Here is a 15,170-nt window from a genome sequence, read left to right on the forward strand (position 1 = left end):
AGGTCAAAGGAAAGAAGTCTGAGTAAATGCTCAGTAAATGGCACCTCTTATAGTTTCATTTTTATTGCTGTGATACAATTTCTGGATAAAACATAAGCTAGGAAAGGAGGTGTTTTTCTACGGAAGCAGGAGGGGGCTCCAGTCAGCCATCATATCCATAGTGAAGCAGAAAGAACGACTGCAGCACCGCAGCCTTGCACTCAGGCAGCCACTCCCACTCCCACAGCCCAGGGCCCAACCAGGGACTGGGTTAGAATTTCCCACATCAATTAAGAACATCCCACACAGAATGCCTAGAGGCCAAACGAATTCTAGATGAATTCTTCAACTGAAACTCTTTCCAAGTGATTCTAAATTGTCTCAAAGTTGACAATTAAAAGTAAGCATCAATGGTCTTGACAGTCAATACAGAACACTGCTAAAAAGCACGGGAAAACTAGCATGCTTGGGTCTGAACCCAATACTGCTACACACTAAAAGTATCTACAGTAACCTTGATTTCTTTCACCCATAAAGTGGACTAACATTTTACAGGACTATTAAGTACACGAAGTGTTTAAAAATATGTGGCATTTAAAAAATGTTTATCTTTTTATTGTGCTCTGATTGATATTTTGCCTGCATGTATGTCTGTGTGAGAGTGTTGGATCCCCTAGAGTTGAGTTATGAACAGTTGTGAGCTGCCATGTAGGTGCTGGGAATTGAACCTGGGTCCTCTGGAAGAGCAACCAGTGTTCTTAACCATGGAGTCATCTCTCCAGCCTCAAGAAGTAAGTTCTAAATTATTTTGTAAAAATAATGTAAAATTAAACATGAACCATTTTTTTTTTTCTGAATAGCTGGAGATTAAAAACCACAAAAGACATGGCATAGTGGGTAAAGGTACTTGCCACTAAGCCAATGACCTGAATTCAATCCCTGGGACCTGCATGTTAGATAGAGAGAAGTTGACCATGGTAAGCTCAGAGTTTAGATCCCTAGAATCCATATGAAAGCCAGCTGCAGTAGTGCATGCAATCCCAAAGCTTCCTATGGAGATGGAAGGACAAGACAGAAGAATCCCTAGACACACAAGGGTCAGTTAGCCTGTGTGCATAGTGCTGAAAGACAAGAGACCTATCAAAACAAAGTGAACTAGCTAGCAAGATGGCTTTGCAGGTAGTGCTTGCTGTCAACCCTCATGACTTGATTTTGACTCCTGGAACCTATATGGTGGAAAGGAGAAAACTGACTCTTGCAAGTAGCCCTCTGACCACAAAATGTGTACATGTTCCAGCCAAAATAAATGCGTGTGAAAAAAAAAAATATGAGGACACCTGAAGTTGTTTTCTGACCTCCACACATAATCCATTGCATGCCAGCCACACACATACATACGCGTACACGCGAGCGCGCGCACACACACACACTGAAAAAACAATACATTTCAGAATGAGTAAACTCATTAAACATCTGTAAACAAGAATAAATTTAATTTCTTTTAAAGATTTAATGATATACAAAACGTATATGGTATAGTATCTTTAAGTAAGTAACACACCTTTTCTCTCCACATCACCATTAAACACTATTTAACAGCTTATCTCTGCGGCCTTGTCTGTATCTATGAGATACACTATTGAATACAAATAAGCTTTACACTGCTCCCTTCCAGATAAAAATTAAAATTAGTACCTAGGAAATGAAGAGAAAGAGAAAGCATAAAACTTGAGTCAAATGATAAGCTTTTCTTGTTGCTAAATATGCAAAAATATCTGGGCAATTAAGTCATATTTTATTGGCATAAAGTTGTATTGTGATCTCCCTATATCGTATAAGGATAATCCAAAAACTGATTTCTTAAATAAGTACCAGAAATAGAATTCACATTGACACATTCCTAAAGAATTTTAAATGTGAGAGCTCACATGACACTCTGATTTGATACACTAAATCTATAAATCTTTGGAGATGTATGCAACTGCAGGCTGTTACAACTGTAACCTTCCTCACAGGAAACACCCATTGAACAGTGAGTTAATTCTTCTTTATCATGGCTTTCTTTTACTTAACATTGATAAATGTTAAAAAAAAAAACCCTTTTGCATAATTCAGATTTTGTTTAACAAAAACTGGCTGTATCCATAAACATAGACTCTAAAGTTGATTCTTAAATAAAATGTCTCTTAGAAAATGGTCTTCATGAGGCCCTGGATTTGATCCTCAATACTACAGGGAAAAGAGGGAGGGAGGGAAGACAAATGGTTTTCAGTGCAGGCTTTCTAACAGGCCTGTGAAGCAAAATTGTAAGAAGTAGTTTTCTTGTGGCCACAAACATCTAGTTGAGAGCGAAACATCATTATCATAGAGCACAAACTGAGGAAGACTTCAGCCATTTTACCAAAAAGCTGCGCAATTTAGTTGAATGGCTGTAACTGAGCAGCCAATACCATCTGGAGACTTGACTTTGGTTAATGGTACTGCACCAAGTGACAGAGAGTCACCACTCTCAACAGCAAAGTTTCAGGTCCTTCACCAGCTGAGAGCATTATCTTTCTGTCAGTTAGCATTTTCCAGCTGTCATCTGCAGCCTCCAGGCACTTTTTGAGAACATTATCTCTAGACTATGTGTGGGGCCAGCAAGCTCATTTTGCACACATCTTCCTATATTATCAATTCCCTCCTGAAAGGAAAACTGACAGTCACACTTTTGTGAAGTGTAGGCAAAATCAATGATTCAGTACTATAACATCAGACGGACAGAATTTGTTGCTTCTGATTCTTTGGTGGAATTTCCAGACTGAAGATTCAAATCTGATGACTCATCCTGAGGAAATATAATTTTATCAGGTGTGTAGTCATTCCTCTTCAGATCTATATTCATAACCCCAACAGAAAAAAGGAAGAAAAAAAAAAGTCAGAAACTTACAAATGAAGAATATTTACTACATTAATTTTCCTCTAAGTGTGTCAGATCTATTTCCTTAAATTACATAATAGCCATATATTTCTATATAATTATTACATAAGGGCTACAAATCTGTAAACCACGTAAATATATGTATAAGGTGTATATAACTCTGTAGTCACATAGCACAGTGTAATTAATGAGCACAATGTATAAGACCCTACTTTTGTCAAGCATACAGGGTCACCGTCTTGTACCACAGATGGAAAACACTCTTTTCACTGTTATGGTTAAGATTATGAAAATGGGAGCTGGGCAGTGGTGGCGCATGCCTGTAATCCCAGCACTTGGGAGGCCGAGGCAGGCGGATTTCTGAGTTTGAGGCCAGCCTGGTCTACAGAGTGAGTTCCAGGACAGCCAGACTATACAGAGAAACCCTGTCTTGAAACTCCACCCCCCCCAAAAAGATTGTGAAAATGGCTATCCCACCAAAAGCAATCTAAAGAGTCAATGTAATCCCATCAAAATTCCAACACAATTATTGACAAAAATTGAAAAAAAAATCTTAAATGTCATGTGGAAATACAAATAAATTAGCCAAAACTCTGTTTTTCATGATCATTAAAAAAAATTTACCATCCAGATTTTAAGTGATACTACAGAGTTACAGTAAATTTAGGGACTAGCATAAAGTCAGACCTGCTGAACAATGGACTAGAACTGAAGGCCCATATGTTAAGTGCATACTCCTTCAGCCAACTGAAAGATGCCAACAAAATTTCAGAGGGCATAAGATGTGCTTTACAAATTGGGGAGCTACACATAGAAGAATGAAATCTGATACTTAAGTCTCATCCAGCCCAAAACTCAACTACAAATGGATCAATGAACTGAGCATAAGATCTGATGTGCTGAATCAGATAGAGGGCACAGATGGGAATAGGCTTAAATTCATTGGTACATGAGAGGACTTTCTCAACAGGATCCTAGCCACATAGACTTTTAAGACCAACAATTAATAAATGGACCTCGTGAGACTAAAATGTTTCTGTATTACAAAAACCACTATCATTTGAGTGAAGAGGCAACCTACAAAATGGGAATTATCTTTTAACAGTTAAACACCTGACAGAGGGGTTAATATCTTGAATACACACACAGACAAAAACAAACAAACAAACAAACCAAACAGACAACCAAAAATACTAAACATGAAGAGAACAGCCAACACATTGGGGAGGAGAGATAGAAAGACTAAGAGCCACAGGAGGTATATAAACACAAGGGAACTATGTCTTCTAGACACAGAAGAGCAGCTGCATATATAAATAAGCACTCACAGTGATTCTAACAGCACAGCCCCATGCAGACCAAATATCAAAATGGAGAGGTGAGGGGTAAGTTCTACCCATAATCAAGGAACTACCTGGGAAAGGGAAGTCAGTGTTCTTGAAAAATGTTGTCCTTATAGATAGCTCAGTCAGTAAAATACTTGCCACATAAGCACAAGGACCAGAGTTTTATTCTCAGAACCCACTTAGAAAGTCAAGTGTGGCCAGGGAGGAGGCCGAGGCAGGCAGATCTAGAAATTCAGAGCCAGCCTGAGCTTCAAAGCAAGATCCCAGCCCCCAACTTCTCAACAAAGTAATTCCTGTAATTTAAACACACCCAAGAATATATGGGTAGCACAAATGGACTTGATGGGTTTAAGAAAAAAAGGAAGAGGACACACAGGTGAATAGGAAGGTAAGGCAGGCTGTGAATACACTCAAAAGCCAGTGTGTAGAACTCCCAAAGAATACACCCCCAACCCCATTTTGAGAAAGAGAGTTTATGTGGCCTTGGCTAACCTAGAATTCCCTATGTAGTCCAGGCTGGCCTTAAAATTCAGAGATGTATAACTATGCCCACCAAAATGAACATTTTTAAGAAGCAAAGAGAAAAAAAAAATCTCAATTTAATCAAAGTGTAAAAATACAGTTAACGGCTTTGAAAAATGTTTAAACTGACATTTTAAAAATTATTTTTAAGTAAAATTAAAATAATTTTCTCCCTCTAAGCCCTGTTTATTTTTCTAGGTTTGTAAGTGATTTACTTGGATTTATGTATGTGTATCATATGTGTGTCTAGTGCCCTCACAGACCAGAAAAAGGAGCAAAGTCCTCTGGAACTAAAGTATGGAAGAAGAGTCCATGTGCACTTATGAAGGAGCTACTACAGGAATTCCAGGCCAATTACCCAAACCTTTGTACGTGTGGCCTTTTTATAGTAAGCACCATATACAGCATATGGATTAAAATCCTATAAGCTCGGCATGATGGCAAATGTATATAATTCTAGTACCCCAGAGGCTAAGGTAGCCAAACCTTGAATTCAAAGCTAGCCTGGACCACATAGCAGACAAGGAGTGAAAGTTTTTACCTGGAAGTTTAAGCTTTCGGCAGCAAGAATTACAGTGATGTTTGGCTCTGAAGTTTTTTATTGCATCTTCTCCTAGATTGGCAGGGCCAAAAACCATGTCACAGGATCTGTAGAATTGGCAAGTAAAGAAAGGAGTTTAAGTTTAAAGAAGTGGAAATGTGGAGTTTAAAACAGCAAATTATGCCACAACGAAACAGTTAAATCTTATTACCTTTTTTCTTCAGCTTTTATTACAGATGGGTCAGTCAAGTTTTCTCCCACACCTTTAAATATATACATAAAAAAAGACAAATAACACATATTATGAAAGTGATATAAATGTTTATGTTCACATAATAAAAAGAGTTGGAGATAATTTATAGCATCATTCTTAATCGTTAATAAAACTGTACTAATCTCTCTATTAAGCCAATTTAGGAGCCCACTGACAGAAATGAGAGCAGCAACAGCTCTGGCTACAGAAGCAAAATTAAAACTGGAGTGAAGGTCTACCAATGCACATAACATCTTGTACCTCCATGCTATAAATGTATCCAATACCTCAGGCTCAGTGATACAGAAGGGCAATGTTAAACAGAAGGGTAGTAGTATAGTGCCTGCCTAAGGTGTGAACATCACATGTGAGGGGAGAACAGGTGAAAAGAATCTGGAACAAGCCCTTGTTTCAGCTTTTACCACTAGGTGGGTTGGCTCACACCTTTAATCCCAGCACTCCTGAAGGACAGGAAGGAGGATGTGTGAGTTGGAGTTTGCCTGGTTTACGTAGTGAGTTCCAGGTCAGCCAAGGATACAAGAATACACCGTGAGTCTCTCTCAAAAACCAAAGAACCAGGGTGGGGAAAGAGTCTTGAGCTTTTTCTCTTGGAAAAAGCAGCTGCCATGCAATAGTCCAACTACCTAAAATCATCCTACCATAGGAAACCCCATTTTAGTCACAAAGATAGGTAGTGAACGGAGATCTAAGTTTTTTTTGTTTTTTGTTTTTGGTCTTTCTGAGACAGGGTTTCTCTGTGTAGCTCTGGCTGTCCTGGAACTCACTCTGTAGACCAGGCTGGCCTAGAACTCAGAAATCCGCCTGCCTCTGCCTCCCAAGTGCTGGGATTAAAGGCATACGCCACCACTGCCCAATCTAAGATATTTAATTCCAAATAAACTATCCAATGTCTTCAGCGATTCAAGCCCTCAGAAAGAACAACAGAGATGAGATATTCCCATTACAGTCTATCTAAATTCTGGAAGCATGGGGCTGAAGAAATGGCTCAGAGTGTAAGAGCGCTTACTGCTCTTCCCAGCACCCACACGGATGCTCACAACTGCCTAGAACTCCAGGGGATATTCTAAGAACTGCAGTTCCAGGGGATGCTGCCCTCTTCTGATCTCCCTGGGTTTCTGGAAAGCCTGAGTTATACAGTTGCCATCATAAGCTACTAAGTCATTTTTGGACAGTTTAGTGAAAGATAACATAAAACAAAATACAAAGACACTTATTACTGCTTTGGTGAAAAATTACTTTTATACCTACAAAATAATAAGAGCTAGACACCTAAGAGTATTGTAATAGATTTCACATGAACTTATATCACCCTATTAAGATAGCCAGGCTAGGTGTAGTGACACATCCCTTTAGTCACAGCACTTGGGAGACTCAGACAGGAAGGTCACAAGTGCCAGGTCAGTTTGGGATGCATAGTAAAACTATACCTTAATAAAAGTTAAGACAACCAATCTCATTATTCAAAACTCCAATGACTGACTATACTGTTAGGATTATAAATGACTCATTTTACACTTCCTATTAGCCTAAGATTTTAAGTTAGCAGATATCTGTATATCGTGTGTAATATATGAATAGGTGAGAACCCACCAGAGAACTTCACCTCAGTAATTCAGTTAGTAATAGATTTACCTTGTAAGTCAAGTACCAGTAACTCCCCTCTGGTATATTCATAGGTCCAGTGGCTAAAGGCTAGCATGATCTCTTCCAGAGTGTTTGTAGGAATGATTTCATCACCATTATTATTGTTGTATTTTCTAAATTCACCAGTCATGCACTCTTCTACAGCAAACCACTGCCCTGCTGAATGGCAGTACAGCAGGAAAACTTCAAGGAACCTTACAAAAAAGTCAGATATCACCAGGGGTTGTTAGTGAGATTCTAATTGATAAGTAGCATGTACAATAAATATACAACAGCAACAATGAGTACCAATAAAGACTGCTATATAAATAATATCAAGTCCCCACCAAATGTAAGCATTTACCTTGGAGAATATGGTATGGACTTGGGTTTCATCTGATTAAAGGCAAATGTGAGCTTTTGTGCTGCTCTCTGTTGTTGTATTTCCTACAGAAAAGGGGAAAGCCTTGATCAATGTGTAAATAAGATTTCATTTGGTTTATTCACACTTCCAAAGTTAAAATATGAAACTCAGATCACAGCTTACAGTCAAGTTCACTGACACTTACTCTGAGACAGAGATGTAGAACCGTATCTTCTTTATAAATGCTTGACCATGTGTTTATCACCTCAGGGAGAAACGACTTAATGATATAAAGATGCCCTGATTTGAGGATATCATGCTCTGACCAGGTACACAGCACTTTGACTGCTCTTCGTAAACCACCTCCCATTTCCTCTTTACTTAAAAACTCAATTTTGGCACAGAGGCCTAGCTGAGACCAGGAAGACATGCTGTTATTCAGGATACTGGGAGAACTCTCCTCCAGACGGTACACTGTGACAGGCTCACCTGCAACACAAGTGACAGTTTAAGATCAAATCATAACTTTAAAAAATGACAAAGGAGAATAAGAATTTCTAAGTATCTATGGTTGATATTAAACAAAAAATAAAAGATAACCTCAAAGTTGCAATTTTATAAAAAATGATACATGGAAGAAATAAAAATGCACTTCCTTTGAAGGGGATGTGGCTAACTGGATAAAAATCCTTGTTGGGCAAACCTGAGGAGACCAGCACATAGGCAACTGTAACTCAGTGCTGTTTGGAGCTCTGGGCTTTGCTAGCTACCAGCCTAGTGCCTTGAGAAACAAGGCACTGAATAACAGAGCAGGACATCGTTCTCCTTTGGTGTCTGTGTGCACACACCACCACACCTTATGCATATATATTACGAACATTTATTTGAATTAATAAACTGGAAAAACAGTTTAATATCATTGAACTTACATTTAAAGACAAGCATTTTTCTAACTGTAGCACGGAATGACAAACTGTGGGGGGGAGTACAGATACACATAAGCAGGTGGGTGCAGAAGGAAGCTTCACAGCTAGACTATTTACTATCCCTCAGCAGCCATCCACATTGTTTTTTGGAGCAGGGCCTGTAATTGGCCCGAAGCCCAGTGATTAGGCTGGCCAGAGTGCCAGAAATGACAACACATTCTGGTGCACCTAGTTTCTTCACAAGATTTTGGGAATGAACTCATCTTCTTACTGACTGGCTCATCTTCCTAGCTCTTGAGGTAAACTTTTAGGAAGCAAGTAAAACAGTTCTGAGGTAAATGTTAGACTGCTGGTTAGAGCCATCTGTCTTACACACCCTATAATGTCAACTTTCCAGGTTTTGAAATAGAACAAAGAACGGTTTCTAGTGCTCTCCCCTATTTTAGCACACTCTGTCCTTCTCATAGGCTAAGAAGGGGCACAAAGCTGGTATTTCTTCAGAGGAATCCTTCTCATTCTGTCCTGACCCATGTTCTTCTAAGATTAGAGACCAGTGATAGTTTATGATTTTGGGATTTACCTCGTGGAGGTACAGGAACAAAGGGAATACTCTGTGACAACCGCATCAGGTTATTTCTTTCCACAGCTGCATTGAAACGAGAGACAAATGATGAAATCTCTAAAACTTCAAAGATCAGTAAATTTTGATTTCAGTATCACTGACCTGAATAATAGTAATTTGTATCCAAAACGGGCTTAAATGGAGAAGCAAGACCTAAAATTGTAAATAAATCAGACTTTAAAAAGCACCTGTACAGCATAAATTTATGCCCAGACATTCTCAAACAATAATCTTAAATTTCTTTCATGATCTATCCTTTTTGGGGAAAAAAAAGAAAGATAACAAAACCTACTATGCTATGTCACATTTCACTGAGTACAACAGTAGCCACTGTGCTTCAAACACCTGGGAAGAAGCACAAGATGCTCCACTCCTGCCACTTGAAGAGAAAAACTGTTCTGTTTCTTGCCATTTGGGTTTGGGGACAATAACCATCTAACTATTTTAGGTGTTCTAATGTGAGAAGTGAGCTGGGATGTAAGGATACCCCAGACCCCCTTCTCCACAACTAAATTTTATGTATGTATTTATTGAGGATTTTACTTTTAATCTTAGGGAGAAGAGATGGGAGAACAATAGATCTGTGAGGTACTAAGTTCTAGAATATAAATGAGAAGGAAATCTGCTCTCTCATACAGTTTTAACAAACTGCAATCATATAAAGAGATACAGTGTATACAGAAACCTATACACATACATGTGCATCATGAGGACTACAGAGGAGGATAAATAACTAAGGCCGCCTGGTTAATAAGGGCAGAGGGGAGAGAAATTGCAGTCTGCAAGGCAGTAGCTTTTTAGGGATACGTTTACAAGGGTACCTGAAATGCTAAGTACATGCTACATTTGAGAAACCCCAGGCAGTTTAGTATGAATGACTATATCCAATTAGAATAGTTTATGGAGCTATTTGAACATCACCCACTGACAGTCCACAGTATCTAATTCTATGGGTCTGCAGCATCATACAGATGACTCTACAGTGATCTGAATATGCAACCAAGATTGCAAATTAACGAGCAAGAGCATAAGCATACCTGAAGGAGGTGAAGCTACAGAAGCAGGCAATATCAAATTGTGAAGAGCCTAATATGTCATGCAAAGAAAGGACACTGCATTTTACTGAATGACAATGGGAAAAAATGTAAAGCAGAGGAGTGGCAAGATCAAATCTTTTAGGAGAAATTATTTTGGTGGTAGGAGATAGACTAGCAGTAAATTACAGAAAGGAAGCCAGTATGGAATAACTACTCTGAAAACCTATCTGGCAGCTAGTAACTACTGGATATGAACATATGCATAAGCTATGACTCAGCAATCCCACCCCTAGGCATATAACCATGAAAAGCAAATTTATGTTTACCAAACAACATGAACAAGAATGCTCATAGCAACAGAAAGGATAATGATTACACACTGGAAGCTGCTGAAATGTCCATCAAATAGAATGGATAAATTCAATATATCCCAACAAGGAAATACTATGAAATACTAATAATCCACAAACTAAGCTAATAAAGTAATAGTGATGAATCTCCTAACAGTTACATCTGCATGACTCCATTTATGTTATACCACAAACCCACAAATAAGCCACTGTGTTATTTACAATGGAGGCCACAGCCAGAGAGCCTAGAGTATTAACAGTCCTCTGGGTTTGGGTGTTGGTAAGTGGAGAGTGGTAACAGAAAAGTGGTCATAATAATTTACAGGTGGGTCATGTGTCTATAAAATATCTATATTAAAGATGAGAAGTCTTCTAACTTCCCTGGCTTTTGAAAACTTGAAGTCTAACATATCTTACCTACAATAATATGGTAAAAGCTTTAATTATGACCTTTAATTTTCATATTAAATCTACCACATGGACTCACCATTTAATGTTCCTCCTTCAGATGGCCTAAAGAAATATAAAAATAATATAAGCTATGCAACAACTTTAGTTTTACTTGTAATTTATAAGGTTATAATAATTATTTAATGAAATGCAATTAAAGGAATACAGATATTCAAATCTGTCTGGACATTTGCCAGTCCCCTACTCCATATATGGACATGTATATATTTACATGTATCTATGCTACCAACAACTTGTACCTCTACTATATGGCTATGTAAATATTATTTTGATGCTAAATTGATGGCAACTAGATCTTAAAATATAATATTCTTATTTCATAGCTTAGTATTTGTAAAGACTCATTCCAGTACTGTGACAATGTCAGGAAATTATTTTCTATGATTCTAGAAGTATTCCAAGACTGACTGGAAAAGGAGTGAGGCATTATCATTTTGCGAGATTCAATTTCCAATATGCAATCCATTCATTTATAACAAGTCTTGGTTCCAAATGGGAGTTCTTTGAGTCTAAAGGATCCTTGTGCAAATGAGACAGGTATAATGAAAAAAGGGAGTGGGATGTAACGAGGATGAACTCCAGGCTGAGTCCTCCCAAGACATAGCTCTGAGCCTCATTTGAGACATCACAAACTAGATCCAAGAAGACTCTGGAAATATAGAGCTACCAAGGTCTGTTCCCGATTCCCAGAATCCAACTAGCCCCAAAGGTTCTCTTCACTTTAGTAAGGAAAGCTTTTCTTGTAAGGAGCATTGATTCAGCATTATCCCCTTTCTTGATGCTGGTGAGACATTCTTTTCTCTGTACTTGACTCAACCTCCAGCACCAAAAAAGCAAAAAGAAACTGGGCAGTGGTGGCGCACACCTTTAATCCCAGCACTTGGGAGGCAGAGGCAGGTGATTTTCTAACTTCGAGGCCAGCATGGTCTACAGAGTGAGTTCCAGGACAGCGAGGGCTATATAGAGAAACCTTGTCTCAAAACAAAACAAAAAAAAGTAAAAAGAAAATTAACTTGTATTCTGTGTCTATTTCCTAAGGCTTTGGTTATAACTGTCTTACAAATAACATAAGAGATGGAACTCGCAAACAGAGCTGCCTACATACGTCAACACTGTTTATTTCCTTCTATGATCATACTTCTTCAGATGCAAAAGGGGAGATGCTGAAATACATATTTCGTGAAACTGGCCATTCTTCCCCAGTTGTACTTATCAAGGTCAATTACCATCAGTCTGTTTTTGTTTACTTTTCTGGTTCTGGATTTGTTAGATAATTTCAGTATCCAAGCTTTCTAAAATATTCTGTGTATTACTACTACTCAAGTATTTTCCACATGCAGTATAATGTCTGGTTAGAATGATTGATGAATATATTAATATTAACCAAATACAAACTAAAGACACCACATAGGTTTTTCACCAAAGTTAGTCAAGAGAAAATTGAAATAATAAGAAAATTTTGTATAACTATACAGGAAGATGATAATAAAGTTCCTATAATTTCATGTCTTTAAAGATGAGAAATGCTCCAACAACTATCTTAAAAAGAGTATTAAAAAGGCAAGACAGGGGGGCTGGTGAGACGGCTCAGCGGTTAAAGAGCATGACTGCTCTTCCGAAGGTCCTGAGTTCAAATCCCAGCAACCACATGGTGGCTCACAACCATCCATAATGAGATCTGATGCCCTCTTCTGGTGTGTCTGAAGACAGCTACAGTGTACTTAGATATAATAATAAATAAATCTTAAAAAAAAAAAAAAGGCAAGACAGAAAAGAACAAAGACAATATTCATTAACTCAGATAGTTTTTAGGTCATTATGAAAATAAAAAGACTTACATTTCTCTGTTTGATGGTCTATCTCGTAACCAATCCTTTAGTCAAAACACAAACAGAAAAATATAGATGAAGCAGTTCTATAGAGTCAATGTTAACTATTTAACATTTGTTTCTTAATATGAGAACTTAAGTCCTTGTTTCATAGTCCCATAAGCAAATTCAGGAATGTAATTTTCTACAATAGTTGTGTATGTGTCTTTCTGAGCACCTATGTGGCTCTCTTCCTCTATCTTTTACATGGGGACTGGTGATCCTAACCTAGGTCCTGAGGCTTGCATAGCACTTTACCTAACTGGCTCCCCAGCCTCCACAATTTCTAGTTCTTCTGATTCTTTTAAGATGACATTATTAGTCTCCCATCATGTCTCTGATTCTACAAGTAATTTGTGCTTCTTGCCAAAAGAATACCAAAATATAAGCAGAAAAATTAAAATCACACCAAGTAAATACAAATAGTAATGAAAAGACAAGCTTTAAGGTACTACAGCCTCTTGACATACCAATGCATGTGGCTTCTTTTCGGCAAACTCAGTAGTCATGTTTCTAGACATATTTAACTTCCCTAGACTGGGATTCACATTTTCTAAATTTAAATTTTCATATAGTTCATTCATTTAGAAAATCCTAACTTGTTTACATTTCTTCAAATTCTTGACTCTCCTAATAGCCAATCAGATGATGGCCTTGGTCTTTTTTCTTTTCTATCAAGATGTACTTTCGCTGGGCGGTAGTGGTGCACGCCTTTAATCCCAGCACTTGGGAGGCAGAGGCAGGTGGATTTCTGAGTTCGAGGCCAGCCTGGTCTACAGAGTGAGTTCCAGGACAGCCAGGGCCACACAGAGAAACCCCGTCTTGAAAAACCAAAAAGGAAAAAAAAAAAAAAGATGTACGTTCATTTGTATTGGATTCTGGTTCTACTTAGTAATTCTCTGTAGACTGCCTCACCTGTTCTTGGCAAAATATTACTGTGTATTCAGGTTGATCTGAAATCTGCTATGCAGCAAGGCTGGCCTTAAACAGGCTCCCCACTCTTTTCTCTGTCCCCATGGTCTAGGATTGCAGGCATGTGCTCCACACCCATGGAATATTTATATTATCTTTTTGGTTTTGTGAGACAGGGTCTAATGTTATAGCTCTGGCTGTTCTGGAACTAGCTTTGTTGACCAGGCTGACCTTGAACTCCCATAGATCCACCAGCCTCTGATTTGTGAGTGCTGAGATTAGAGATGTCACCAAGCTTGGTATTTTTCTTATTTCTCTATGTATATTCAAATTGCTAATATTTTTGAACAGTATATTTTCCTTATCTAATGTTTTAACCACTTTAAACACAATTTATTATTTATAATCAGTTATTCTATTTTTAATTACTACAGGTTGAATAGTCTCAGAAAAGGAAATAATAAAGACTCTAGTGCAATACTGTACAATTCAAATTCACACTAAACTCCTAGAGAGCAGGACGCTGTCACTGTGAAATTCTACTAACAATTTCTTTTCCTAACATTTAAAAAAATAATATGGGTTTTTGCTTTACTTTTTAAGACATGATCTCACTATCTAATCCAGGCTGGCTTCAAATTTGAGATCTTTTGCCTCAACCTATGGATTATTGAGATTATAGTTCTGGGATTGTAGATGTATACCAAAGATGCAGTGCTTTAGTAAAACAACTGACTATAAGTTACTGTTCTATTGATTGTATTGTATGAATGCTGATTTCTAGATACTTATCTGCTTTCACCTGAGCTATCTGTCTTGGTGGTCCATCTGGTTTTAAGAAAAGTTTATGAAAACAAAAACATAACACAGGTAGCTTGGAATGAATTAATATAATTACCTTCAGTTCCATAGGTCTTGCTTTTTTTCTGTGCAAAATTCCTGACTATTCATGGCAGGACGCGAGTTCTCTCTAAAGTGTCACCATGTACTGAGGTCAGTTTTTTAAGAAAGACCTTGATCTAACTGCCCATAAAATATTAACTACCACTTTAGAAATTCATTAGTAAGTGTATGTACTTGTCAACCTGTAATTTAATTGAAATGTACAAACCGGTAACAAAGGTGCTTTAGAATCTACTTCCGGAGAGTCTTCTGTCGATGCTCTTCTACTACAGCTTTCTGCTACAAGAAATTAAAAAGACATAGTTGAACAACTAAACTAAAGTATTCACTAATAAAAACAAAGTGTTTCTAGGTGGAATATAACCTTCATAAGATTTCTTCTCTTACTGGGCAGTGGTGGCGCATGCCTTTAATACCAGCCCTTGGGAGGCAGAGGCAGGCGGATTTCTGAGTTCAAGGCCATCCTACAGAGTGAGCTCCAGGACAGCTGGGGCTACACAGAAAAACCTTGT

General features: G+C 38.0%; 1 protein-coding gene across 2 annotated transcripts in view; it reads right to left on the bottom strand.

Moving 5' to 3' along the window:
* Window positions 1–1,451: 1,451 nt before the first annotated feature.
* The window catches only part of Trpm7 (transient receptor potential cation channel subfamily M member 7), an 89,488-nt gene continuing 75,769 nt past the window's right edge, over window positions 1,452–15,170 (bottom strand). The window contains exons 29-39 of one of the 2 annotated variants that reach the window (XM_031371789.1): window positions 14,867–14,934; window positions 12,814–12,848; window positions 10,992–11,017; window positions 9,220–9,270; window positions 9,076–9,141; window positions 7,775–8,058; window positions 7,570–7,652; window positions 7,215–7,420; window positions 5,520–5,571; window positions 5,309–5,415; window positions 1,452–2,853 (exon numbers count right to left, since the gene is read on the bottom strand). In XM_031371789.1, the coding sequence (XP_031227649.1) occupies window positions 2,723–2,853; window positions 5,309–5,415; window positions 5,520–5,571; window positions 7,215–7,420; window positions 7,570–7,652; window positions 7,775–8,058; window positions 9,076–9,141; window positions 9,220–9,270; window positions 10,992–11,017; window positions 12,814–12,848; window positions 14,867–14,934 (1,109 nt within the window). In that variant the 3' untranslated portion in view covers window positions 1,452–2,722. Of the gene's footprint in view, window positions 2,854–5,308; window positions 5,416–5,519; window positions 5,572–7,214; window positions 7,421–7,569; window positions 7,653–7,774; window positions 8,059–9,075; window positions 9,142–9,219; window positions 9,271–10,991; window positions 11,018–12,813; window positions 12,849–14,866; window positions 14,938–15,170 lie in introns of both variants that reach the window. The other variant, XM_031371788.1, reaches the window with a different exon arrangement.

This window comes from Mastomys coucha, unplaced genomic scaffold, assembly GCF_008632895.1.
Source record: "Mastomys coucha isolate ucsf_1 unplaced genomic scaffold, UCSF_Mcou_1 pScaffold15, whole genome shotgun sequence".
In the NCBI taxonomy this organism is placed as follows: Eukaryota; Metazoa; Chordata; class Mammalia; order Rodentia; family Muridae; genus Mastomys; species Mastomys coucha.